Raw genomic sequence first — 26,364 nt, forward strand, 5'->3', positions numbered from 1 at the left:
CCGCGTGGCTGCGGGTCCCTGGAGGCCGTGGTGGGGGGGGGGGCGGGGGGGGGCCGTGGCGAGCATGGGGGCCGTTTGGAGATGCGTGGAGAGCAGGGGCAGTGGGCGGGAGCTTGGCAGGGAAATGGGGGACCAGGGACCGTATGTGCTTTGTCCTCACGGGGAGTGTAGGGCAGAGAGCTTCCCGTGGTGCGGGGGACACCGGGGGACATGGATGTGATGGAATCCAGTCCCCTCCCCAACGGGCGGCCGGGAGGGACACTGGCCCATATGGCTCTAAGAGTCTGGAATGTTCTCTTACTTTTTTTTTTTTTGGTCACCATGTGGCTTGCGGGATCTCAGTTCCCCAACCAGGGATTGAACCCAGGCCCTCGGCAGTGAGAACACGGAGTCCTAACCACTGGACCGCCAGGGAATTCCCTGTTCTCTTACCTTTGAAAAAAAATTTGAGATACAGTTCACCCCCGTCCAAGTGCGTGATTGCGGGGGTTTAGTCGTGCAGAGCGCCTCCGCGGGCTGGGCTGTCTCCCCCGGACCGAGGGGACCCCTCTGCCCCGATCCACGGGGGCCGGTTGGTTGATGGGTCAGCCTCCCCCTCGAGCCGCAGAGGAAGCCCCCGACCCGGTCCTTGCTGCGCCGGCCGCCCCCCGACCCTGCGTGTCTCTGCCCGGCTCCCAGGAGCTGACCCAGCCCCCCACGGAAACCCCTCCGGTGCCCGACACCAGCGAGGGGGCCGGCAGGGAGGAGGACCCCGGCATCGGCGACTATGACTACGTACCCAGCGAGGACTACTACACCCCGCCCCCTTACGAGGACCTCAACTACGGCGAAGGCGTCGAGAGCCCCGACGAGAGCCCCGACCAGGCCCCCGACCAGGCCCCCGACCAGTCCCCCGACCAGGGCGCCCGGGCCGAAGTTCCCACTAGCACGGTCCTCACCTCCAATGCCTCTAACGTAATTGCCTTCCCGACGCGTGGGCGTGGTCCGGGGGAGGGGGCTGGACCCCGGGCTCTTCCCCTCCCCTTGCTGTCCTGGGGCAGCTGCCCTCCCCCAGCCCACCACAACTGGCCCTGCAGCCCTTTGCAGCCAGGCCGTTTTAAGTGATCGCCGAGGATGCCCGGTGGGTCTGCAGTCACTGACTCGCTGGGTGGGTCTCAGTGTTGTCAAGTTTGTCATCAGCAAAACGGGTGGAATGAGCCTCGCCCCCCAGGTCTCTTGGGGTTCGGTGGAGATGGATGAGGACACGCGTGTTTACCGACAGTGTTCCTGTCTGTGGCCCGGGTGAGGGCAGGCCAGACGGGTACCTGAGCTGGGGGCCTGGACGAGCAGACCAGACTTGAGGCCGGGTAGGACCGTGGGCTTTCCCATCAGGCAGACCTGACTTGAAATCTCTGCCAGTGACCTTGGAAAGTGGTATCCCCCGTCTCAGAATCAGTGATCTCATTTACAACCTGGCACCAGTGTTGCCAGCCTCCTGGGGTTGTTGCCACGTCTTCAGATTGGAGAGCAGTTGAGCTCAGCCCATGGTCCGTAGGGAATGCTTAAAAACAACCATCACGTGATGCTGAATCCTTGACGGCCACAGGGCAGACACACGGGGTTCTGATGGGTCCAGACCCCTCTGGCAGCGGGCGTGGGATTAGGGGCTTGTTACCCCGAGACCCTGGGCCTTGGGTGGAGCCCCTGGCGGCCCCAGGTTCCCCAGGTACACGGTGCCGCCTGGTGCCGCGTGCCCGTCCTTCTGCCGCCCTGATTTGCCACGGGGTCTTGGGGGCTTTGGGGTGAGTTTCCCCCTCGTGAGAGGGAGACGATGGCTGCCAACAGGTGAAGCCCCGGGCTACCTGCGTTCTGTGACCTCGGGCGCCACGGTGCTTGGAGGCCCGGGGCTGGGGGCCTGTGCGTGTCCGTTACCTGGCGTCCTCTGGGTGACCCCTGCCGCCTTCCCTCTCAGCCGGATCCGCCTCCGGAGGAGGGGATGGACGACTTGGAGGGAGAGTTCACAGAAGAAACTATCAAGAACCTGGACGAAACCTACTACGACCCTTACTACGACCCCACCATCTCCCCGTCGGAGATCGGGCCGGGCATGCCCGCCAACCAGGACACCGTCTACGAAGGGGTGCGTGGCTAGGAAGGGTGCCTCCCCGGGCCCTTGGTGGGGGGACCCCTGCTTCATCAGCCGTATGGATTTGGTGTAATCTGTACCTTCTTCCCGTTCCCCCTCTCCTCTCTCTGCATCTTACAAACCTCAGATCGGACCACGGGGCGAGAAAGGTCAAAAGGGAGAACCTGCCATCATCGAACCAGTAAGACACTTTCTTATTGTCTCCTCGAAACCGGTGGGGTGGTGGGTCGAAGCTTGGGGCACGTGGCGGGTTAGGTAGGATGTGGCTGGACCTGCGGGACCCCTGCGCCTCCACGCCTGGGGCTACCACGAGGAGCTAACGTGACCTCGTGGGTGCCACGCGCTGCTTCGAAAAGCGCCCGGGCAGGGGTAAGGTTCTGGACCTCGAGTGAGCTGGTGGCTGCCTGGGATTCGAATGGGTCAGGACCCTTTTTGTGCTGCATGCTTAAGATCCGGGCACATCACTGCGTGTCGATTTCTCCTTGATAAAAAGACTCGGCTTCGGGGCAGGAGGGAGCTCCCCTGGAGGACAGGGGCTTGGCAGGCTGAGTGTGGGCTAGGAGCGGCCGGCCTGGAGCAGAGGGAGCGTTAGCCACGGGCCCAGCTCTCCGCGCGGGCTGTGCAGCCGTGGAACAGGGAAGCCCGGTTGTCAGCCACGCCGAGGGGATTTAATAAAACAGCTCTGCACTGAAACTCCCACTGAGTGAAACTGCACTGTGCCAGGCTGGGGGCGAGTTAAACAAAATGACCATTGAGAACGTCTTAACCTTGGGATCATAGGGAAGAGGTCCCACGTGCACCTCGTGGGTCGGTGGGTGTGGGCGGGGGCCCCACTCTGTGTTGCCATGTCCTCTGCCCTCAGGGAGCCGTGCCTGGCCGGGAGCACCAGGGTCTGCCCTGTGGCCTGCGGGCTGCCCAGGTCCAGGCCCTGAGCCGGGGCGGGCGAGGTGCCAGGTGATCAGCCAGGTGGGGGAGGGGTGCCCTGCAGCGGCACGTGGTGGGCATGGCATCGTGGGCTGGGAAGCAGCTCTAAGAGTGGGGAGGGGCTGGCTGCCAAGGCCCACCCCTGCCGCATCCTCCAAGAGCCAGAGGGAGGAGGCCAGCGTCCTGCACTCGACGGCTCATGAGGCTGGGGCCAGGCTCCAGCTTTCTCTACTGCCGGGACTTGGTTTCCCGACGTGGAGGCTCCAGGGCGCTTCCGATCTTGGGGCTTCTGGGACGGAGAACTGGGGTGACCCCCATCCTCCCGTGGGACTGCGAAGGAGGTTCTTTTGGAACCTCATCCCCCTCAGAGGCACCCGAAGCCCGTGGCTGGGGCATCAGGACGGGGGGACTAGATGACCGTTCTGCTCTGTGCTCCCTGCCCCGCCCCCCGGGCCTGTCCCAGGGATGGGCGCGCACATCCTGTGCTCGGGCTGGGAACGTTCCTTTTCCGGGCTCCCCAGGGTCCAAGGGAGCCAGGGCTTGTCTGGGGCCGAAAGATGGGGATGCAGAGGAAGTGGGCAGAGGGGCCGAAGGGGGACACCAGCACCAGGTGGCCCCTTGCTCGGCGACATGTAAAACCCTCACACCAAGTCCAGACTCAGGCGACCCCCGGGAAAGAGCAGTGCGGCCAGTGGTGCCGCCTCAAGACACGGGGCTGCCGGGGACCCGCTCCAGTCCTCGAGGGGCTGTGTCAGAAGGCGGACCACACCCAGCGTGACTCCCCTGTGGTCCGGCTGTGTGCACACCACGGTCCAGATGGCCTGGGTCCCCGGTGGACTTGCCGCTGACTCGGGTGCCTTCCGTGGTGTCCCCGTTGCTTTGGTGAAAGGGGCATCTTGCCTGGGAAGAGCGGAACCCTCGGGCAGGCGGGGGCCAGTCTCCGTGGAGTCCTGGGTTTGGTCCTGGCTCTGGGAAGGCCTGGCCGGCACCTCGGTCAGGACGAGCTTCCAGTTCACACGCCCCCCAGACCGGGCTGCCCCTGTGTGAGAGCCATAGCCTCCCAGGTCCGGGTGGAGGGGGGGTGAGAGTGGATGAGGTGTCCAGTTGCCGGGCTCCACCGGGCTCCACTGGCAAGGGTGGGCCGGAGGAACAGGCTGAGAAAATAGAAGCGGTCCAACGCAAATAGCATGTCTCCAGAAGATGCATTTCATCTCTGTTCGGGGAGAAATGAGCCATCTGGATGCAGTTAGGGAAGGATGCCCTCCCCTCTGGCCCCAGCATTTGCTCCCGCCCAGCCTCCAGCCTGTTCGGAGTGTCCGAGGGGCCGAGGCCGGTCTCCCTGGAGACATCATGGAAACAGTTGGAATTTCTCAACCTGGAGCATCACCAGATGTCCTCAAAGCCTTAGCTCCCTGTAAACAGATGGCCGAGTCCTGGACGACAGCCGACGTGGTCTTGGCCGCGCGGGCGTCACGGCCCGTGAAGGTTGGGTGGCTGTTTCCTCTCCCCGGCGACCTCCTTCTGGGGGGCGTGGCTCACTGTCCCAGAGCGGGGCCTGGGAACCAGCTGCTTCTCCTTCCATCCGTCCATCCCAGGGACACAGGGGCTATTTCGCACTCAGACCTGGTACCCTCTGTCATGGGTCAGCAACACCAGTGGCTCCTTGACAGGACAGGAGTCCCTCAGCCGAGCGGATTCAGGTCAGTCGGATCTGGTGCTCCTGGCTGCCCTGGGACCTCAGGGAACCAGGCATCTCCAGATTCAACGTCCTGTATCATCTGGTGAAGGCCCGTAACAGGCATGTCTGCCTTCCACTGTGGCTTAAGGAAGGTTTTCTTGGTCAGTGCTATGTAGCAGATGAATGGACCCCCGCTAAGGATTGTTTTGAGTTCTCAGCCGAGGCTGAGACCTTCCACCCTGGTGGGGTGTGGAGCGGGGCCAGTGAAGGAAGGCCATGGCTTCCCATGTCTTGGGAGCACTTCTCGTTGGGGTGGTGGCCAGGGGTCCATCCCTTCACTGTACCTGGGAAAGCGCCGGCACCCCTCCACGGGGCTCATCCATCCAGCGGCCTCCGGCCCTTCCCGGGCCGACCTGGAATGATCCTCCCGTGAGAGCCCACCCACCGCGGCCCCCACTCCCTGAGAACAGCGGTTGTGTGTCCGGGAAGACAGCTGCGGTCCTGCAGGGTCCGTGGCAGCCAGGGGTTTCTCTCTTAATCCTAGCTCGGTTCTGAGCTTCCTCAGCTGCCTTTGTCAGAGGAGGAAACAGGAAAGTGGGACTGATGAGGCCGTTTGGGTGAACTCTCTGTGTACATCTCGTGTACAAACATTTCTCTGAGTGCACATCTGTGTAAACACCGGGTGCATCCTCCCAGCGACTGGGGAGCCCTGGTGGGGAGGGTGAGGGGCTTGGAGGGGACCCGCAGCCCCTGGCCTGGATGCCCCCCGCTGGGGGGGTGTCCGACACCTGTGCTGACCTGGTGCCTGTCCTGGGCACACCCTCTTACTCCTAGGAGGCAATTCCAGGTCTCACAAGAGGACTGTTCACTTTCAAAGAAAAGCCCAGGGCACGGCAGCATTGATCAGCCCCAGAGAGAAGCAGCCCGAGCCTGCTTTGTTCCGGGGAAACAGGAGGCAGGTCTGCCACTGGGGGCCAAGTATGTCCAGCCTTCTCCCTGCTGCCTCGGCCGTGACAGGAATTCCCTGGGAGGAGGGGTCCACGGCAGCCAGGCGCCCCGCGTGAGGCTGAAGCCTGCCCAGCCGGGCCGGACAGAACCCACCAGGTCCCAGGACCCCCAGAAACGATCCACCACGGTGTTCTCAGCATGCAGACCCTTGAAGGGGCCAGAGGTCCTTCCCTCCCTGGAAGGCCATGCGTTGCCTCTGACCCCTGAAGTGGGCATGGAACACAGAGGACGCCGGGGCCTGCCCGACCTTCGTGTTGACCGGACAGGGGTAGAGAGGAGGCCCGCGCTGGGAAGGTGGCCGAAGCCGAGGCCCGAGAGCAGGAGCCCCCGGGCCGGGAGCTCTGTCCGCAGACACCTGAAGCCTGCTCTCCCCTGCGCTGCCCATGCTGACTCTAGGGCCCAGGCTGACAGGCGGGCAGGAGGCCTTGTCCCCATTTGGGGGGAAAGGCAGTGCGGCCTGGGGGCCAGAGGCAGCATGAACCTCGGCTCAGCCAGGTGAGGGGCTAGAGGAGGAGGGCAGCCGAGTGTCCGGTGGACTTGGCTGTGTTTCCCATGTGGAGGGAGGAGGGGGCTGGAGACCCCAGCGTGGCTTGTCTAGCAGTTGGGCCTAACGGTTCTCTAGGCGGGGACCTCAGCCTGTGGCGCCCTTTCCTCTTGTCCTCCCTTAATCCACCGGGTGGTCGCGTCTCCAGCCTCACTGGACCCTGGTCCTGGGGTCCACTGCTCCCTCAGGCCGCCGTCACCAGGGCCTGCCTGGGCACTGCCCCCTGGGCACAGGAGGGCCAGAGGTGTGGCCGTGGAGTCCTGGTCCCCCTCTCGCCTCTGGAAGCTGTTCTTGAGGGAAGCCTGTTGGTTGCTGTCTGGCTTGTGGCTGCCCTGGAAACGCTCAAAGGACGGTCACCGGGGCCCCCATTCCAGAGGCTGCTGCTCGGGACCCCCTCCCAGGACGGAGGGTGCAGACCCAGAGGCCCGAGACTGTGGTCCTCTGGTCCACCCAGCATGGAGGGCTTCCTCAGGACTGGGGTCTGCTAGGGGCCGGGCCCACTCGGGGTCTGGGGATGGAGGGAAGGGGTCCTGGGGTCTCAGACACTCTCCCTGTCTCTTCCAGGGCATGCTCCTGGAGGGGCCGCCCGGCCCCGAAGGCCCCGCGGTGAGTGTCCCATTTTATTGCCCGTGACTTGTGGGAGGCGCTCGGGGGTGGAGGGAGACCCCTTAAAGCTCCCAGATGGAAAAGAGGGGTAAACGCCCTGGGACCGGCACTTTCTCGAACCCTCTCCTGGCCAGGCGGGAACCGCCCTGTGGCTGCATCTTTAACTCTGCCTGATTTTATTTTTAATTCTAGGGTCTCCCAGGACCTCCAGGAACGATGGGTCCCACTGGCCAAGTGGGTGACCCTGGAGAAAGGGTAAGGGCGGCTCAGTCCCCTCGGATCCACGGGCTCTGTGGCCTCGTCCAGGTGTCCTCCCTGCTCGGGGAGCAGCCTTGACCTCACCTGTGTGGGTGACCGCAGTACACTGACGTCCTTCCCCAAATCGCCCTGTCCCCTCGCATCTCACGCCCCCCCTTAGCGCGTCCACTCTCTTCAGATGTTTAGGGGGCCGACTGTTGCCTGGCCCTGAGCTGGAGTCAGGAGACCCCTGCAGGAGTGAGCCTCAGCCGGGCTGTGGGTCCCCCGGTGGGTTCCAGGGGCCAGCTCACAGTGGCGGCCCCGCATTAGGGTAGCCATGACAACAGCTGCAGTGGCCAAAGAGCTCTGGGGCTGCCTGGGCATATCCCGCAGGATCCGAATTATCCTCCCTCAATACGAGAACTTCACTGGCCTTAAGACCCCCTCGCTCCAGCTTCCTTGTTGGAAATCTAGCAACAGACACAGAAAACTTGCTCTGGGTCAGAGAGACCATCTTTGGGTCAACCTAGCCAAAGGGACCATCCCGGGGTCACCCTGACCAAAGGGACACATCCTGGGGTCACCCTGGTCAAAGGGACCATCCCCAGGTCGCCCTGGGTGGCTGCCGGAGAGATGCAGGCTGAGCCCAGTTCGCGGCAATTTCGTTCCGCCTCCTAGTGGGCGTTTGGGGGTACTGCAGCCCTGTGGGTTCTAGTCCAGCTTGACATTTTTTTCTTTTTGTTTTTCCTGCTGGTCTAATGACTATCGACGTGAGCACAGTCAGACTGAGAGCTATAATTGGGTGTAGCTGTAGATGAGAGACGCTGGGGGCGTGTGTGCATCCTAACAGACCTTTATCCCCAGCGCCTGGCACGCTGCCCAGAGCAAAGACCTCACGGTTCGGGGGTTGACAGTGCCTGGGCCTGGTCCTGAGGAAAGGCGGCTGGGGTCTGCTTCCAAGGGGGCGTCTGGCTGTCAGGTGCTGGGGGCTTTGGGGTGCTGCTCAGGGTGATGTGAGGTGATGCCCGCAGACGAAGCAGGCGGCCGCGTGACCTCTGAGTCCCTGTGGCCAGTGGCTCTGGGGGCAGAGTAGGTGGGCCTTGCTCCGTGGCTGGCCTGTGACACGCTCGGCCCTCCCATACTTCCCATGTGCCTTTCCTCCCTCTGCCACCGTTGAAATTCCAGACGAGCAAGTGAGGGGCCTGTCCCCTCCCCACCCCTGAACCCACACCAGTCAAGTTCCGCCCCAGGGGCTGCAGTCTCTAACCCAGCTCACTCCAAAGCTCTGGGAGTGGATGGAGGGGTGACAGCCGTGTCCCCCCACAGAGCCGTCCTCAGATGGACCCAGGGGTGTGACTGAGTCCGGATGTCCGTGAGAGAGGACGGCCTGCCATAGCAGAGGCATCTTCTCTCTTAGACGTAGGGGAGGTCGCCGTCCACAGGGGGCACAGATACGGACTGACATCTCCCGTCAGCCTCCGTGTTGCTCCAAGTGTCTGTCCGTCTGTCCGTCCAGCACAGATATTCACTGAGTGTCCACAGTGCTGGGCGCTGGTCTAGCACCGAGGATCTAAATGCTCACGGACCAGAGGGACTCTCCTCCCCACTTGGTGCCTGCCTCTGGACTGAACCTGGGTCAGGGCCAGAGGCAGCGACCCTGCTGGTGCTTTGTGTGCTGAGACCTGAAAGTTGGAAGAGCCAAGGCACCTGACAGTGGAATCCCGGTGCTTTTGGAGCTGGTCTCTCTTAAGCTCAAGTTAGGGTCCAGGAGAAAGGGACTGGGGTTAGGGAGGCAGAGGAATCACCGGCTCTAGAGCCTGCTCTCCCTGGAATTGGAGGGGGAACCTGCAGCCCATTGACCTTCCCAGGGCCCTTGCCAGGGAGAGGGACTGATTCCAGGAGCTGAGCACTGCTCACCCTCTGGGCCTTGCTTAACCAGCTGGTCCAGGAACTGTCCCTGCTCACAGCTCAGCGTCCTCTCAATGCCCAGATCTCCTGGCTGTCTGCTAATTAGCTGTGAAAGAACACTGGATGCAGAGTCAGGATCCTGCAGTGCCACTTGCTGGTAGCATGACCTCAGAATTCCTGTGTAGGAGAGGAAAAAACTTTACCCTCTTAGGTTTTGTCAGTGGGACCTGCAAATTAAACTGACCAAAGACATTAATGGGAGAAAAGGCAAATGAGTTTATTAATATTTTTTAATTTTACATGAGGCTTCATGAAAAAGAAGAAAAAACCCAGAGAAGTGGTTAGACTTGGGAACTTATATACCATTTTAACAAAAAGCAATAAACTACGGAGAAGTGACCACAAAATACATGGGGGAAACTAACGGAAGATAAGGCTTGTTTCAGTAAAGTCTGTGTGTGCAGACTCGTCTGAGTACCCACTGTCTGTCTCCAGTGATAAGGGTTCCTCCCTTTGTCCTGGTACGGGTCGGGGTGGGAGTGAATTCAGGCCACCTTCGCGAAGGGAACTGTGTGCCCTGCTTGCAGACGGATGAGGGGAGGGCAGGGGACTCTTCCTGCACCTGTCGATTCTCAGTTGCCGTCAGCGCAAAATAACCCTTATGCCGAAGTGGCGTGTTTTGGGACGGGGGACCATATCCTGGTCCCCGTCACCTGCTTGGCCTCACATGCCCATCTGCACCTGAGAGCTTTTCACGGAGTGATCTGGCAGATCCTGCCCTCCCCCTGCCCCAGGCCTGCCGCCCTGGGACTCTGCAGCTCTTCTTATTACTAATTACTTCTGGCTGCCTAACCTTTCCTCGTCTGAGCCTTTCTTGCTAACTGGGTGGTGAGCTCCTTGAAGGCAGGCCCCACGCCTGTATTTCTCCTTGTGACCCCGTCCGTGTCTGGCGTACCCCATGGGCAGGTGGCCGTGAGCCTCTCTGCATCCTGGCGCCCACAGCCTCACGTCGGGGCAGACGTCCTGTCCTGCTTCCTGCCCTGCTCCGGCCTCCTCCGGCCCAGCTGTGCTTCCTGCCCGACACCATGCCTGAGGGCTCCGCGCTCCTGGACCCCTCTTCTCCGCGCTCCTGGACCCCTCTTCTCCGCGCTCCTGGACCCCTCTTCTCCGCCCCGTCTTGGCTGCTGGCTCCTCGAATCCTTCCTTGCCGCACACTTACTAGTGTGGATTAAGCAGTAGTTGGGTTTGTTGGGTCTGAATGGCTGAGGAGGAAATCCCTCCCCCACCCCTGAGGGCCTGGTTGCTCCCAGAGCCTCAGGGATTCCTTCCAAGACCCTTCAGGACCAGAATGGAGGCCCTTTCCTGCGGGGGGTGCCTCCCTCCCTGCAGAATCGGGCTGCACTTGATACCCTCGGGGCCAGAGAGCGGCAGGGTCAATGACTCTATAGCATGTCCACACAGCCCGGTAATGACGCTGCCACGGGCACAGCTTCTCCAGCCCCTTCTCCCGGTAGTTGAGACCTCAGCCCCTCCCCACCACCTCTTTAGGTTTCAAGGGCTGGGCATCCTTTTGGGATTTTGCTTGAGGGTCTTTTCTGTCCTTTAAAAGGCTTGTAAGAACCCCCGTTATTACACCCACGGAAAGCGTGACTCACAGGTGCCTGCACCGCTCCCCAGGGCCAGCTGGAACGATGCCCAGCTACGTCACCACCTCCCCCCGCGGCTGGCTGGGTTTGCGCTCAGGGCCGGGGGAGTGGACACAGGCTGGGTCCCTGCAACTTGGCTGAGAGGCCGAGTCCACTGAGGCCCATAGGAAGCTCTTAGCTTCGCAAAGGCCGTGGTGAGTGACCGCTGTGGCCCGCAAGGCGAGGTTGTCCGACCATCTCCTGCCTTCTGGGGGCAGGACGGGTGGCTCCGCCTTCCAGGGCCCCTGTGTGCCCAGGACATCTTTTGTGGGGCCATCCAACCTGGGACACCGGGTTACTCACCTGCTCCACACAGCCAGGTATCTCTGTGATGTCCTGGCCACAAGCCCTGAGGCGTCTTCTTAACCTCTTGAACCCCCTAGAAGCCAGAAAGACCCTTTTTCATATTAGGGAGCACATGGCGGGGGCACCTTTTGAGCTGGGAGAAGGCTGGAAGTATCGATGGAAACACCTCAGCGCCTCCCTCCAGGCCTCTCGGGCTTCCCGGGCTCAGAAGACCTCAGTGAGCTCCGCTGGGACTTCCCAGTCCTCTCCTGCTGCAGGGCCAGCTGAGGCTCCTGGTGGAGTGGGAGGGTGCATGGTGCCAGCTTCCCCCAAGGCTCTGGCCCCGGCCGTAGGTATAGCCAGTTTGCAGATCTAGAGCAGGAGCTGACCCCTAAGAACTTCTCTGGCCTCTCCCAAGCTCTAATTGCACAGGAGCTGACCTGAAAAAAAAAAAAAAAAAAGCAAACCACTGATACTGAGGATCTGAGGATTTGGTGCATGTTCCTTTTCTGGGTCTTTCTAAGAGCAAAAGCAAAAATATCTCAGCATAAAGACTCCCCTGGTCTTTGCAGCTTCCTCCCCGGCCCTGCTGCTTTTATTATGAGAAGCAGCTCGGCTTTGCAGCTCGTCTTGAGCCCCGGGCTCCTGGGTTCAGCCTGGGGCCTGAGTCTACAGCCACTTTCAAAGGGTCTGAGCTCTCTGTCCCCTCATCTCCGTGCCAGGGGTTTCCGGATTTTCCTTGTCCATCTATGCATACGCTCTTGGGAATCACTCTGGGTGTAATTGAAGCACGCCAGCGTGAGAGTGAAATAGCTTTTGGGCCCCCTGAGGTTGAATTTTCACCCTCCATGGCTTAGAAAGAGCAGGAGGAGGGTCTTTGAAAGTGGAAACAGTGGATGAGGGACCGCCCCAGTATGCTTCCTGGTTTCCAGTGCTACACGCGCTCACCACGTGGACACCACATGGACGGCATCTTGTCCCTGGGAGACACGGACCCTAAGCTTTGAATTGGGGGTTTTTTTTGGGATCGGCTCAGCAGCAGAAAGCTCAGCTGTGAACAGCTATCAGCATTGGATTTCCAGGAGATCTGGGTGGCAAAACACGTTCTGGGTTTTTCTTTTTTAAGCAAGTTTTATTTTCTGAGAATTTTTTTTTTTCTGAAACGGCAGGCAAGGACCATTTGGCTGTATCCATTAGCAAAAAGGGGAATGGGAATCCTTTGACCCAGCAGTTCTGCTTCTGAGGACCTGCCTAAGGAAGATGCCTGGGAATTCCCCGGTGGTCCAGTGGTTAGGACTCTGTGCTCTCACTGCCACGAGCCCGGGTTCGATCCCCGGTCGGGGAACTAAATCCCGCATGCTGCACAGCGTGGCCAGAAAAAAATTAAAAAGAAAGAAAGAAAGATGCCTGAAGTCTCATCACGGCAGCCTGTGTCCTAACGAAAACTGGAAGTGACCTAAACGTGCATCAGAGTGGGACGGATTAAATAAATGATGAGTCTGTGACGTGTGGCCATTAAAATGAATGAGGCCAAGCTCATAAATAGGCCACGATGTGCAGCAGAGGAAAAGGGCCAATTACAGAACAATATGGACAAGATGATCTCGTGAAAAAGGAGGAAAACTACCTCCCTGGCCACGGACCCCTAGACTGACGGACGTGATCCATGTCGGGTGTTCGGTGCCTGTGCTTCTGGCCTCTCTGGACACGTACAGGGTTTTAGCCCTAGTTACTTCGGGGGGAACGAGAGGGAACTTTCACTTTTCCCTATGTGTGAACCTGTGTTATACCGCATTTCACAAGAGCGGGGATCGGTCCTGGAGTAAACATAACCACTGAAGAAAAGACGGTGTTAGTTCTGGCCCAGGCAGGGCACACCCTTCTGGGTCATTCCGGGATGGACCCCCTGGGTGCTTGGTCTTCTGGGCCGGGGAGTCAGTCTGTGTCTGAGCTGGGAGCATCTTGCTGTGGTGGTGTTTGCACACTCGGTTTGAGGGCTGGACCCAGCATCCCTCGCAGTGGGGCCGATGGTGGTCTCTTTCATTGAGGAGGGGGAGCTAAGCTTCATCTGTCTGCAGACAGACCTCGTCCCCCGCAAGCTGGTTGGGAGTCTGCCTGCGTTAGTGGAAAGCTGAGCGATAAAACGCTTTTTTGTCAATAAGCCGTATTATTCGCGTTACATTCACATAAGCCTGACTTGGGCCAGAATCAGTTAGAGACTCTGTCGGCGGGGGATGGGGGGGTGGGGTGCTGTTAGGACGAGCTGGAGGTAAGATGTTTGTGCAGAGGTGAGGCCTTGAAGTGCTTGAGAGCACTGGGGTCCCCTGCACTGCCCTCCCGGCGACTCCGGGCCTGCACGTCTGTCCAGACAAGTGGATGCTTTCCGTCTGGTCTCTGCTCCACCCGCAGAGCCGAGGGCGCGTGAGGACGGGCCCCTCGCTGACCACGGATGAGCTGGCCCTCTGAGCAGCCAGCGCAGGTGTCCTTGGGTGCCCCGCCCAGGTGGGACACCTGGCAGGGACGTTCCTGGGGTTATTCCTGTGGTCGTGGAAGCCCCAGCCCCTGCCCCCAACCACCTCCCGCAGTGTGGCCTCTGCCCTCTACCCCCCGCCCCCATGGCAGGCTCCAGCCTTTCTGTCTCTGATTCCTCTGGATCCGCTCAGGCCTCCCTCCATCCTCCTCCCTGTCCACCTCAGCCCACAGCAAAGCCCCCTCCTCTGGGCTTGGGGTCTGCACATCCCTTTCCCGGAGTCCTGCGTTGCTCTGCGCTTGCGCAGGGCGTTTCCGGCGGGCCCTGACTCCGCCCCGCCTCCTCATCGCAGCCCAGCTCCGCCCTCCACTGACCCACTCTCCTGGCCCCTCTGTCCACAGGGTCCCCCTGGACGCCCAGGCCTTCCTGGGGCTGACGGGCTGCCCGGCCCTCCTGGAACCATGCTTATGCTGCCTGTGAGTGTCCTTACCTGGGGGCTGGGGGGCGGCGGCCGTGTGGGTGGGCTCGGGGCTCCACGTGCGATGGGGGAGTGGGGCCCTGGGCTGTTTCCGAGGGGGTCGATCACCGGCCCGAAGGCTAGCTCCAACCTGGGCCGACTGTCTTGTAGAAACAGGCTCCTTGGGCTGTTCTGCTGACACGGCAGGGTGGACTCCGCGCTCCTGGACCCCTCTTCTCCGCCCCGTCTTGGCTGCTGGCTCCTCGAATCCTTCCTTGCCGCACACTTACTAGTGTGGATTAAGCAGTAGTTGGGTTTGTTGGGTCTGAATGGCTGAGGAGGAAATCCCTCCCCCACCCCTGAGGGCCTGGTTGCTCCCAGAGCCTCAGGGATTCCTTCCAAGACCCTTCAGGACCAGAATGGAGGCCCTTTCCTGCGGGGGGTGCCTCCCTCCCTGCAGAATCGGGCTGCACTTGATACCCTCGGGGCCAGAGAGCGGCAGGGTCAATGACTCTATAGCATGTCCACACAGCCCGGTAATGACGCTGCCACGGGCACAGCTTCTCCAGCCCCTTCTCCCGGTAGTTGAGACCTCAGCCCCTCCCCACCACCTCTTTAGGTTTCAAGGGCTGGGCATCCTTTTGGGATTTTGCTTGAGGGTCTTTTCTGTCCTTTAAAAGGCTTGTAAGAACACCCGTTATTACACCCACGGAAAGCGTGACTCACAGGTGCCTGCACTGCTCCCCAGGGCCAGCTGGAACGATGCCCAGCTACGTCACCACCTCCCCCCGCGGCTGGCTGGGTTTGCGCTCAGGGCCGGGGGAGTGGACACAGGCTGGGTCCCTGCAACTTGGCTGAGAGGCCGAGTCCACTGAGGCCCATAGGAAGCTCTTAGCTTCGCAAAGGCCGTGGTGAGTGACCGCTGTGGCCCGCAAGGCGAGGTTGTCCGACCATCTCCTGCCTTCTGGGGGCAGGACGGGTGGCTCCGCCTTCCAGGGCCCCTGTGTGCCCAGGACATCTTTTGTGGGGCCATCCAACCTGGGACACCGGGTTACTCACCTGCTCCACACAGCCAAGTATCTCTGTGATGTCCTGGCCACAAGCCACAGTAACACGGGCCTTCCCCGGGTGTGTTGGGGCCACGTCCTCTCTGTGACCTGGTCGTGCCCCCTCCAGGGCTATCAATGAGTCATCACTAGGATTGAGCCGGGGCCACCTGAGTCGTCTTGTTAACCTCTTGAACCCCCTAGAAGCCAGAAAGACCCTTTTTCATATTAGGGAGCACATGGCGGGGGCACCTTTTGAGCTGGGACAAGGCTGGAAGTATCGATGGAAACACCTCAGCGCCTCCCTCCAGGCCTGTCGGGCTTCCCAGGCTCAGAAGACCTCAGTGAGCTCCGCTGGGACTTCCCAGCCCTCTCCTGCTGCAGGGCCAGCTGAGGCTCCTGGTGGAGTGGGAGGGTGCATGGTGCCAGCTTCCCCCAAGGCTCTGGCCCCGGCCGTAGGTATAGCCAGTTTGCAGATCTAGAGCAGGAGCTGACCCCTAAGAACTTCTCTGGCCTCTCCCAAGCTCTAATTGCACAGGAGCTGACCTGAAAAAAAAAAAAAAAAAAGCAAACCACTGATACTGAGGATCTGAGGATTTGGTGCATGTTCCTTTTCTGGGTCTTTCTAAGAGCAAAAGCAAAAATATCTCAGCATAAAGACTCCCCTGGTCTTTGCAGCTTCCTCCCCGGCCCTGCTGCTTTTATTATGAGAAGCAGCTCGGCTTTGCAGCTGGTCTTGAGCCCCGGGCTCCTGGGTTCAGCCTGGGGCCTGAGTCTACAGCCACTTTCAAAGGGTCTGAGCTCTGTGTCCCCTCATCTCCGTGCCAGGGTGACGCCAGGACGGCCTCAGGAAAACCCTCTGTTAACCGTGGAAGGGGTGCCTTGTTTCTTTACCTGGTCTACGTGTGACCAGCCCTGCGGTGCCAGTGCTTTAAAACATTTCCGTTTGACCAACTTAGGCCACTGATCAGAAAACACACAAAAGCCAGGTGACTTTTCTTATTTCGCCTTGAGCCCGGTGGCTGGAGCACGTCCCACGTCTGACAGGCCGTGGACAGAGTGGGCCGTGTCGTTAGCCTGCGTTCGGTGTCCTGAAGGGTGGGAAGGCGGCTGTGATGTAGCCCCATCTTTTGGCTCAGGGGACAAAGTCTTTGAGTTACAGACCTCAGTGCTTGGCAAAGCTCAGCTGACGATTTTTTCAAGCCGTGGTAAATACAGGTTGCGGCAAAGGGGACACGCGGGACTCACATCAGATTTCAAAGCGTCGGAAGGATTCACGGGGTGCCTTTCTCCCACGAACCTTCTCTTTCTCACAGGGTTTCCGGATTTTCCTTGTCCATCTATTCTCAGCATAAAGACTCCCCTGGTCTTTGCAGCTTCCTCCCCGGCCCTGCTGCTTTTATTATGAGAAGCAGCTCGGCTTTGCAGCTGGTCTTGAGCCCCGGGCTCCTGGGTTCAGCCTGGGGCCTGAGTCTACAGCCACTTTCAAAGGGTCTGAGCTCTCTGTCCCCTCATCTCCGTGCCAGGGGTTTCCGGATTTTCCTTGTCCATCTATGCATACGCTCTTGGGAATCACTCTGGGTGTAATTGAAGCACGCCAGCGTGAGAGTGAAATAGCTTTTGGGCCCCCTGAGGTTGAATTTTCACCCTCCATGGCTTAGAAAGAGCAGGAGGAGGGTCTTTGAAAGTGGAAACAGTGGATGAGGGGCCGCCCCAGTATGCTTCCTGGTTTCCAGTGCTACACGTGCTCACCACGTGGACACCACATGGACGGCATCTTGTCCCTGGGAGACACGGACCCTAAGCTTTGAATTGGGGGTTTTTTTTGGGATCGGCTCAGCAGCAGAAAGCTCAGCTGTGAACAGCTATCAGCATTGGATTTCCAGGAGATCTGGGTGGCAAAACACGTTCTGGGTTTTTCTTTTTTAAGCAAGTTTTATTTTCTGAGAATTTTTTTTTTTCTGAAACGGCAGGCAAGGACCATTTGGCTGTATCCATTAGCAAAAAGGGGAATGGGAATCCTTTGACCCAGCAGTTCTGCTTCTGAGGACCTGCCTAAGGAAGATGCCTGGGAATTCCCCGGTGGTCCAGTGGTTAGGACTCTGTGCTCTCACTGCCACGAGCCCGGGTTCGATCCCCGGTCGGGGAACTAAATCCCGCATGCTGCACAGCGTGGCCAGAAAAAAATTAAAAAGAAAGAAAGAAAGATGCCTGAAGTCTCATCACGGCAGCCTGTGTCCTAACGAAAACTGGAAGTGACCTAAACGTGCATCAGAGTGGGACGGATTAAATAAATGATGAGTCTGTGACGTGTGGCCATTAAAATGAATGAGGCCAAGCTCATAAATAGGCCACGATGTGCAGCAGAGGAAAAGGGCCAATTACAGAACAATATGGACAAGATGATCTCGTGAAAAAGGAGGAAAACTACCTCCCTGGCCACGGACCCCTAGACTGACGGACGTGATCCATGTCGGGTGTTCGGTGCCTGTGCTTCTGGCCTCTCTGGACACGTACAGGGTTTTAGCCCTAGTTACTTCGGGGGGAACGAGAGGGAACTTTCACTTTTCCCTATGTGTGAACCTGTGTTATACCGCATTTCACAAGAGCGGGGATCGGTCCTGGAGTAAACATAACCACTGAAGAAAAGACGGTGTTAGTTCCGGCCCAGGCAGGGCACACCCTTCTGGGTCATTCCGGGATGGACCCCCTGGGTGCTTGGTCTTCTGGGCCGGGGAGTCAGTCTGTGTCTGAGCTGGGAGCATCTTGCTGTGGTGGTGTTTGCACACTCGGTTTGAGGGCTGGACCCAGCATCCCTCGCAGTGGGGCCGATGGTGGTCTCTTTCATTGAGGAGGGGGAGCTAAGCTTCATCTGTCTGCAGACAGACCTCGTCCCCCGCAAGCTGGTTGGGAGTCTGCCTGCGTTAGTGGAAAGCTGAGCGATAAAACGCTTTTTTGTCAATAAGCCGTATTATTCGCGTTACATTCACATAAGCCTGACTTGGGCCAGAATCAGTTAGAGACTCTGTCGGCGGGGGGTGGGGGGGTGGGGTGCTGTTAGGACGAGCTGGAGGTAAGATGTTTGTGCAGAGGTGAGGCCTTGAAGTGCTTGAGAGCACTGGGGTCCCCTGCACTGCCCTCCCGGCGACTCCGGGCCTGCACGTCTGTCCAGACAAGTGGATGCTTTCCGTCTGGTCTCTGCTCCACCCGCAGAGCCGAGGGCGCGTGAGGAGGGGCCCCTCGCTGACCACGGATGAGCTGGCCCTCTGAGCAGCCAGCGCAGGTGTCCTTGGGTGCCCCGCCCAGGTGGGACACCTGGCAGGGACGTTCCTGGGGTTATTCCTGTGGTCGTGGAAGCCCCAGCCCCTGCCCCCAACCACCTCCCGCAGTGTGGCCTCTGCCCTCTACCCCCCGCCCCCATGGCAGGCTCCAGCCTTTCTGTCTCTGATTCCTCTGGATCCGCTCAGGCCTCCCTCCATCCTCCTCCCTGTCCTCTTCAGCCCACAGCAAAGCCCCCTCCTCTGGGCTTGGGGTCTGCACATCCCTTTCCCGGGGTCCTGCGTTGCTCTGCGCTTGCGCAGGGCGTTTCCGGCGGGCCCTGACTCCGCCCCGCCTCCTCATCGCAGCCCAGCTCCGCCCTCCACTGACCCACTCTCCTGGCCCCTCTGTCCACAGGGTCCCCCTGGACGCCCAGGCCTTCCTGGGGCTGACGGGCTGCCCGGCCCTCCTGGAACCATGCTTATGCTGCCTGTGAGTGTCCTTACCTGGGGGCTGGGGGGCGGCGGCCGTGTGGGTGGGCTCGGGGCTCCACGTGCGATGGGGGAGTGGGGCCCTGGGCTGTTTCCGAGGGGGTCGATCACCGGCCCGAAGGCTAGCTCCAACCTGGGCCGACTGTCTTGTAGAAACAGGCTCCTTGGGCTGTTCTGCTGACACGGCAGGGTGGACACCGGGGTCGAGGGCTCCACCTCTGCCGGCGTCCAGGGCTGGCCCCTCCGAAGGGAACGGAGTCCAGCTCGGCGGGAAGCTGTGTGGTGTCTGCTTCCATCACCACACACCTGCCCTCTCCGCTCGGACCCCCGTGCCAGCCGGTCCCTCCTTGAACTTGACCTGCTCATGACTTTGCGGGTCCTCATGGGGAGGCCAGGCCCGGAGGGCGAGTGTGTGGAGGGCTGGTCTGGGCCCATGTCAGTTTCTCCGTGAGCCCGTGTGCCCGGGAGGCTGGGTGCAGCTCGAGAGACCCTGCGTGGACCTGCCGCCTCCCTGCTGGGCCTCAGTGCGGGGTTTGCGCTGGGCCCTGGGCCCTTCCTTGTAATAAGTCGGGGCCGTGGGATCTCAGGTGAGAGGCCGCAGGTGCCAGAAAGGGCTTCCTGGCTGCAGGGAGGCTCTCTGGGTGGCCCCAGGGCTGAAATTGGCCGGCGGGGCTGGAGCAGCTCTGTGCTGGCAGAGTCGGGTGGTGTGACCGAGACGGGGTCTGGGGCTGGAAGCCGCCCATCCAGACTCTCCAAGGCTCTGCTGTTGCCAGAGAGGCCGATGGGCACCTCCTCAGCCCTGGGGTCCAGAGTGGGCACCGCGTCGGTGTGCCCTTGGTGACCCCAGTCTTACACCTACAGTTCCGGTTCGGAGGGGGCGGCGATGCGGGCTCCAAAGGACCCATGGTCTCAGCCCAGGAGTCCCAAGCTCAAGCCATCCTCCAGCAGGCCCGGGTGAGTGGTGCCTGGGGCCGGGGGGGCTGAGGGGACAGAGCCCGGCCCCATGGGGCTCGGAACCCAGCTTGGAGGGGAAGTGCCTCTGGCCAACTTGGGTGTGCTTTGCCCAGGAGTCAGGAGCCTGCGGGGATCCAGTCCTCCCTGTGCATTTGGGGGGACCCGGGTGAGCACCAGGAAGGGTGGGCGAGGTTTCTTAGGGGTTCCTTGCCCACACCGAGGGTCCAGGTTCCTGGATGAGGACTTGGCTGCTGAGCTCCTCTGGCACCTGCTGACCCCGTGCGCCCAGTTTCAGCCGTCTGCTGCCCTCCTCTGGGCTCTGGGGATGGAGAGACCCCCCCACGTACTCCTGGAAGGGGCTCCCTGTGGTGGGCGGGGCCGAGCCCGTGGGCCCCAAAGCCCCTTGCTCAGCCTGGGGGTCCCGAGGTGCCCTTGCCCGGTTACTGCTCTGCTCTTGGCAAATGAGCTGATTAGTGAATTGTGTTTTTAATTGACGAGGCTCCAGGTTGCTGACTGCCTGTGATAAGAGCAAATGCCACCCGGCGGGGTGGGTGACCCTTCAGAGGAGTGCCCGTAACGGGGCATTGCAGTAAGCTGCTAAGTAGGCCCTTGTCTGGCAATATTTACGTAGCTCTGGCGCAGCGGATAGACGCTAATGATCGGAACGTGTGGATGGTGAATTACAGGGCGGCGGGTACTGAGTCGTTGCTATGGAACAAATTGTCGTGTCATATGATCAGCGGGTAACAAACCCCATCACCTGCCACCGGATTTATTGACGGGCCGGCCTGGCTGGCCTTTGAATCTGTGTGTGTTTTGACTGAAGTCAAGTGGGCGATGGGCTCCCAAGAAGATTTCATAACACAAAATCTTCCAAAATTAAAACGGCATCATGTGGGGGAAACAGTCTCAGAGTGGCGTGGAGGAAGCCCTTTAAGAAAGCGGGTTGAACTGTGTGGTGGCAGCTGGGAGGCGTGGAGCCACCTGCACAGGTATCTAGGTGGGGCCCTGGGTGGCTGAGGCTCCCTGGCTGCCTCTTCCGGGCAGGACTTAGTTCACCCTAGGAGGGCTCCCCGATACCTCCCCGGTCGCTGGAAGTGCCTCTCGTGGGACCCTAACCCAGCCCGGAAGCTGGAAGCGGGGCTGCTTTTCAAGCTTACTCAGCGGGGTGCAGGGCTGAGGGCATGCCTTGCCTGTGCGAGGCCGGCTGGGGAGAAGGAAGCAGTCAGCAGGAGGCTCTGAGCACGCACGTGGGTGGAGCGCCCGTCCCCAAAGCGGGGAGTGGGCACCCACCCGGCTCCCAGCCCACCTCTGCTGCTCTGTTTGTGATTGTCTCCGGGAGCCCAGAGGATCGGAGCAAGTGGGTCGGGGGGTCCATGTGACCTCCTCCCCCAGAGGCTCCTGTCCTTGGCCTCTGATATCGGCCCCCCCTTCCCATCTGGCACGTCTCACCTGTTGGTACAGGTAAACCAGCCATTTCTCAGCCTGTCCCGTTTTCCCTTGCAGCTGGCGTTGAGGGGGCCGGCTGGCCCGATGGGTCTCACTGGGAGACCCGGCCCCATGGTAAGTAGTCATGGGGGAGCCTGGGGGGTGGGGTGCCTTCCCTTCCCACCCACCCCGACCCCATCAGGCTCCCAGCTTATCCAGGTCAGAGCACACTCTAGTCACTGGGACCTTGGGGTAGGAGGGGCCTGAGCGGGCGGGGCCTGTGGTGCCCTGGGGGCTGGGAAGCCCTCACACTTGCACTGGCTACGACTTCACCTCGTGACCCCGGGGGCTCCAAGCCTCTTTCTTTCGAGGCTGCCATCCCTCTCTGTAGTCGAGACCACCTCAGTGTGGGGCAGACCCCGATTCCAGCCCCCTGCCCGGCCCCTGCTGCACGAGCCTCGGGCAGCCAGGCACACTCGGGACGGTGAAGGGGGCCCCTGGGGGCGTGCGTGGCCCTTGAAGCTTGCAAGGAGCCGGAGGATTGAAGCGCACGGTGCCCCCATCCCCATTCCCCACGTGGGGTGGGCTTGGCCCCTGGTCCCAGGTCTGCGTCCGGTGCCCTCCCAGCATCTGGGGCTCTTGCCCTGCGATGGGCGAGGAGGTCCACACGCGGCCCCGGGCTACGGGCTGTGACAGACCGCGGTCAGATCCATCCTGGAGAGAAGCGAGCGCGTTCCGAGCGCGTGGCCCTCGTGCGCGCCACTCTCCAGGATTTCCCTCAAACCTGGGAAGGGAGGCAGACAAGGAAAAGCTACCGCTTGTCCCTCGGGCTCTGTCCACGGCAGCCGGCCGGGCTCTGTGGGAGCCCTGCCCACGGACCAGTCCTGTGTCCCTTCTGCTTCCCGGCCCTTCCCCAGTCACCCCTACAGCCTGTCCCTGCCGGGCATCCCCTAACCAGACGTGTCTCCCCAGGGCCCTCCCGGGAGCGGAGGTCTGAAGGGCGAGCCGGGAGACATGGGGCCTCAGGTACGTACCCCCCTCACCTTCCTCTGTCTGAAGGGGTGCCCCCCGGAAGGCGGTGCCCCCCGATGCTGCATTTCGTCAAGGAAGTAGCGGGAGTTGCCATCACCTGATGCAAAGCTGTGTGCAGAACAGCAGTGGTGTCTGCAGCAGGGGACCGAGCCGGCTGTTTTCGGTCCCCGCCCTCACTCAGGGCAGTGGGTCCTGCAGCCTGTCCTGCTGTCGCCCACGTGCTGGCAGCTGGGACAGTAGCCACGGGCCAGGTGGACAGGCACTGGGACCAGGCTTCACTTCTTCCCTCTGAGAAACAGACACGCTGCTGACCTTTGTCCTCTGATTCCCGACAGGGTCCCCGGGGTTTGCAGGGCCCCCCTGGCCCGTCAGGAAAGCCTGGAAGAAGGGTGAGTAGCTCTCAGCGGCAGCGGCTGGGCCGTGGATGGGGCGGGAATCTGCGGCGCACTTGCCCCGATCACGTGCGTGCATCTCTCCGGCTAGGCTTGGCCCGGCTGCTGCCCTCCCTTCAGGGGGCGTGTCTGTGTCCAGGGCTGGGTGGGTCCCGCTCCACGGGGGGCAGCGAGCTCCCCCACCCCTGCCCCCAGCCTCTGTCCCGAGCACGTGACACGTAGTTTAACAAACATGTTTAATTAAAGCAATTTCCCAGGCTCTTTGGAAGCAAGTATGGCAAAGACAAAACGATCAGCGGTCCTTTCTTTGGGGGCAGCCTCGTTTCTCCAGAAATGGCTTTGGTGTGGGGGGAATGGCCGGCCGGCTGCTCGGGCCCCCCGCACCTTACCTGTGCTCCTCGACTCCTGGATTCTCTGTTTGGGTTGTGATTTTAGTGGGTGGAACTGCTTTGCTTCCATACGACCGCGGCTACTGACAGAGGGCGTGCATTTATAACCTAATATAAATTAATGAACACCCTCCAGACGAGCTCGGGAAATCCTAATTAACCCACCTCAGACTCTAACTAGTGGATCTTTTCATCGAGTGAATCTTTCTACTGAATGAAGAAATTACTCGTTCTCGAGTTGTCTTTATACCTAGATGAACCCCTGCAAGGAATTGGGTGGGTCGCCACTGAGCTGCCAGTTCCTGCTTTAGCTGCAAAGTATGCAAGGCAAAAATGAATAATTCCTTAGTGGTTACAGGGCCTCTGTCCTGGGAGTTAATTGTAGTTACAAGGCAGGTGATGGAGTACGCAGCATTCAGTCACGGCTGTCTCATGCTGGCCCCTCAAGGCTGCAGGGTCACAGATCGTGGAGGAGACCCAGGCACGAGGCAGAGGGGTGCACGGATGATTCTAAAAGGGCCACTGATGCCGGAATTCAGTGGTGCTTGGTAGACAGTGAGGTGCTTTATCTTGGATCTGGTTCTGAAAAGCATTTTATTTCTTTGAGGGTCTTTTGTATCTCTGTAAACACTTACCGTCAAGTTTCAGTGGAAACGGTTTCTCGGTCAGGGCGAGGTGAAAACTGAAAAGGGAAAGATGGCAGCGATGGTTCGTAGGGTGACTCGTGGCAGAGACCACTGACATCAGGGCCCGTGGATACGCATGTGCCGGAGGAATGAGGCTGGAGAGGAGGGGACGGCGGGAGGGGCTCGAGGCCACATGGCGGGCTGTCCCCGTAGTTCTTTGTGCAGCGCGGAGCCCGTCAGCGCGAGAGAAGCGTCCGGCCGTTTGCCCGCAATGTCCTGCGGTGAAATCCTGTCAACTCTTCTGACACGTTTCTCTTGATTTCTGAAAGCGTTTGGAAATTTGAGGAGAGGCTCCCGGTCGGCCCCTCCGTTCACGGGGTCGTGTCTGCGTTCCGCCCGGAGCCGCGTGGCTCGGGCGCATATGTTCCGAGATGACTTTTCATCCCTGGCGGTTCCTCGTAACCTTTGACCTGGGGTGCGCAGGCCGCCTCCTGGTGGCCCCCCCAGACCCTCGCCGCTTTCGTGCCACCCTCCCTGTCCTGGTTGTGCTGTGAGGCCTCTCTGCCTGTGGGCGCAGCCCCGGTGCCCCTGGCGAGGCCTCCAGGATCAGGCACATGCGGCCTGGAGAGGAGGTGCTGTCGGTCCAGGCCGGCGCTTTATGCTCAGCGGCCTGACGTTCCTTATCAGCGAGAGGACATCTGCCTTGGTCCCCGCCCCCGTCTAGGTGGCCTCACGCCTGGCAGGCTCTCCTGGGGGACTGCGGCCTTTATCGGGGACCCTGGTGGGTCCGGGCCCTGTCCTCCAGCCCCGGGTGGGGACCGTGGGCCTGCTGCCCCGGCTGGAAGGAATGGCCGTGAGAGTGGCCCCCGGGCACGGAGGGTCGAGCTCACAGCCCAGACCCTGCCTGGGGGCGGCTGCACGGCCTTCGAGAGCCAGCCCACCCCTCTGGGCCTCACTTTCCTCCCCCTCCATCACACTAACCAGATGCTTTCTCTCGCCCTGTGGCTCCCTGGGCTTTCCCTTGGTGTCAGCTGGTGGACAGGACATGTGCAGATGTCAGGGGCGGGCTCTCTCCCGGGTTGTGAAGCGGGCCCCACGGACCCACACGGCCCCTCGGTCGCCCCCCGTCACACCGTCTCGTGCATACCACGTCCTCGCCAGCACAGAGGGGCAGGCACGTTAGCCCCGCTCCAAGGTTCAGGATGGCGAGGCTCGGAAAGACCAGAACCTGCGTACGGCAGCCGGGACTCCGGGTTGGGGTCCTCTGGGCCAGCCTGCCCCCCGGGGCTGTGGAAGCCTCTGCTTGGTGTCACAGGCAGCCTCCGCTCAGAGGTCTCGGTAAGCCGGCCACTCCTCTGTACTGACAGTTTCCCCGCTCCGTTGCAGGGACGAGCTGGCAGCGACGGAGCAAGAGGGATGCCTGGACAGACGGGCCCCAAGGTAGGTGCTGCTTACTGCCTGCTGGTGCCCGTTCCTCGGTCGGTGTCACCAGGGCATCAGCACGTGCTTACGTGACGGATGCGGTTGTGACGACACGTGATGACTCGGACGTTTGCTCTCATCCGGGGGTAGGACCTCGGGGGTTGGAAGGTTCGGTTTGGATCAGCTCCTCTGGCACGTTGGCGCAAAGGCAGGGCTTGGCGGGGGGAAGTTCATGGGTCCCTCACAAGTCCACGGGGCAGGACGTCCTCTTGCCTAGATGTGGGGTGTCTGAGCTCTTCGGAGTTGCGGGGAGCGAGTAGACTGCGCGTGGGTGACTGTGCAGCTGAGGCGTGTGCGTGTGCCCCGGGGGCGGCCGCCGGAGCCCAGGGAAGCCCCACCCCTCCCGGCTGCGGAGCTCCGGTGTGCCCGTCCCTCTGTCTCCGAATCTGGGATGCACCTCCCCCTGTTCTTGGTCCACCCTTCCTCCTCGGCCCTGGAAGCGTTTGTCCAAGCCCGTACAAGGTGCTGGAGGAAGTGCTGACTTTCTCCAGTGAGGAGAAAGCACCCCGCCCCCACAGTGGGGACAGCAGCTGTTCTCTGGGGTCCCCAAACCCACCACGGGGCGCTGCACCTGCTCCCCCAGTAACTGGCGTGGATTGGCCCCGGGTGCTCCTGTGAGCACTGAGCGAACGGGCGGCCCTGGTTTCCAGGGGCGTGCGGTGACAGAGGAGGAGAAGGTTCCTGAATCTGTCCCGGTAGATTATGGTCTTCTTTCAAGAGCAGAAGTATTCAAGCCTGAGCTAGCCTTCTCTTGACTTCAATCCCACATGGCCTGCAACACCCGTGAGGCGGGGAGCTGGGGTGCCCGAGGGTGGGCGGAGCTGGGCCATCCGCCAGACGGGTAGGCGCCCCTGCTGTGTGCAGGCGGCACTCGGAGCCCCGAGGGTGTCGTGATAAGAGTGACAGAGGAGGAGAAGGTTCCTGAATCTGTCCCGGTAGATTATGGTCTTCTTTCAAGAGCAGAAGTATTCAAGCCTGAGCTAGCCTTCTCTTGACTTCAATCCCACATGGCCTGCAACACCCGTGAGGCGGGGAGCTGGGGTGCCCGAGGGTGGGCGGAGCTGGGCCATCCGCCAGACGGGTAGGCGCCCCTGCTGTGTGCAGGCGGCACTCGGAGCCCCGCGGGTGTCGTGATAAGAGACACGGGCAGACAGCAGGTGCGCGCACACTCTCTCTCTCTCTCACACACGCACACACACACACACACACACACACACACACACCCCGACTTTGCAGCCATCACCCCAAACACTGAGGTCTCAGGACCCTCCAGGCCTCTGTCTGTGACTCTGGGACAGAAGGCCTGTCTCTGTTTGCAGCCTTTGTTGGTGTTTTGGGG

At 60.9% G+C, this 26,364-nt stretch overlaps 1 protein-coding gene across 1 annotated transcript in view; it reads left to right on the top strand.

Annotated features, from left to right (window-relative positions):
- COL5A1 (collagen type V alpha 1 chain) overlaps positions 1–26,364 on the top strand; it is a 144,509-nt gene that overhangs the window by 68,697 nt on the left and 49,448 nt on the right. The window contains exons 7-17 of the mRNA XM_028497372.2: positions 679–954; positions 1,952–2,119; positions 2,253–2,306; positions 6,844–6,885; positions 7,078–7,140; positions 13,872–13,946; positions 19,584–19,676; positions 21,183–21,239; positions 22,077–22,130; positions 22,472–22,525; positions 24,930–24,983. Coding sequence (XP_028353173.1) covers positions 679–954; positions 1,952–2,119; positions 2,253–2,306; positions 6,844–6,885; positions 7,078–7,140; positions 13,872–13,946; positions 19,584–19,676; positions 21,183–21,239; positions 22,077–22,130; positions 22,472–22,525; positions 24,930–24,983 — 990 coding nt within the window. The remainder of the gene's footprint in view (positions 1–678; positions 955–1,951; positions 2,120–2,252; positions 2,307–6,843; positions 6,886–7,077; positions 7,141–13,871; positions 13,947–19,583; positions 19,677–21,182; positions 21,240–22,076; positions 22,131–22,471; positions 22,526–24,929; positions 24,984–26,364) is intronic.

The sequence above is a fragment of the Physeter macrocephalus genome, chromosome 13, assembly GCF_002837175.3.
Source record: "Physeter macrocephalus isolate SW-GA chromosome 13, ASM283717v5, whole genome shotgun sequence".
NCBI lineage: Eukaryota > Metazoa > Chordata > Mammalia > Artiodactyla > Physeteridae > Physeter > Physeter macrocephalus.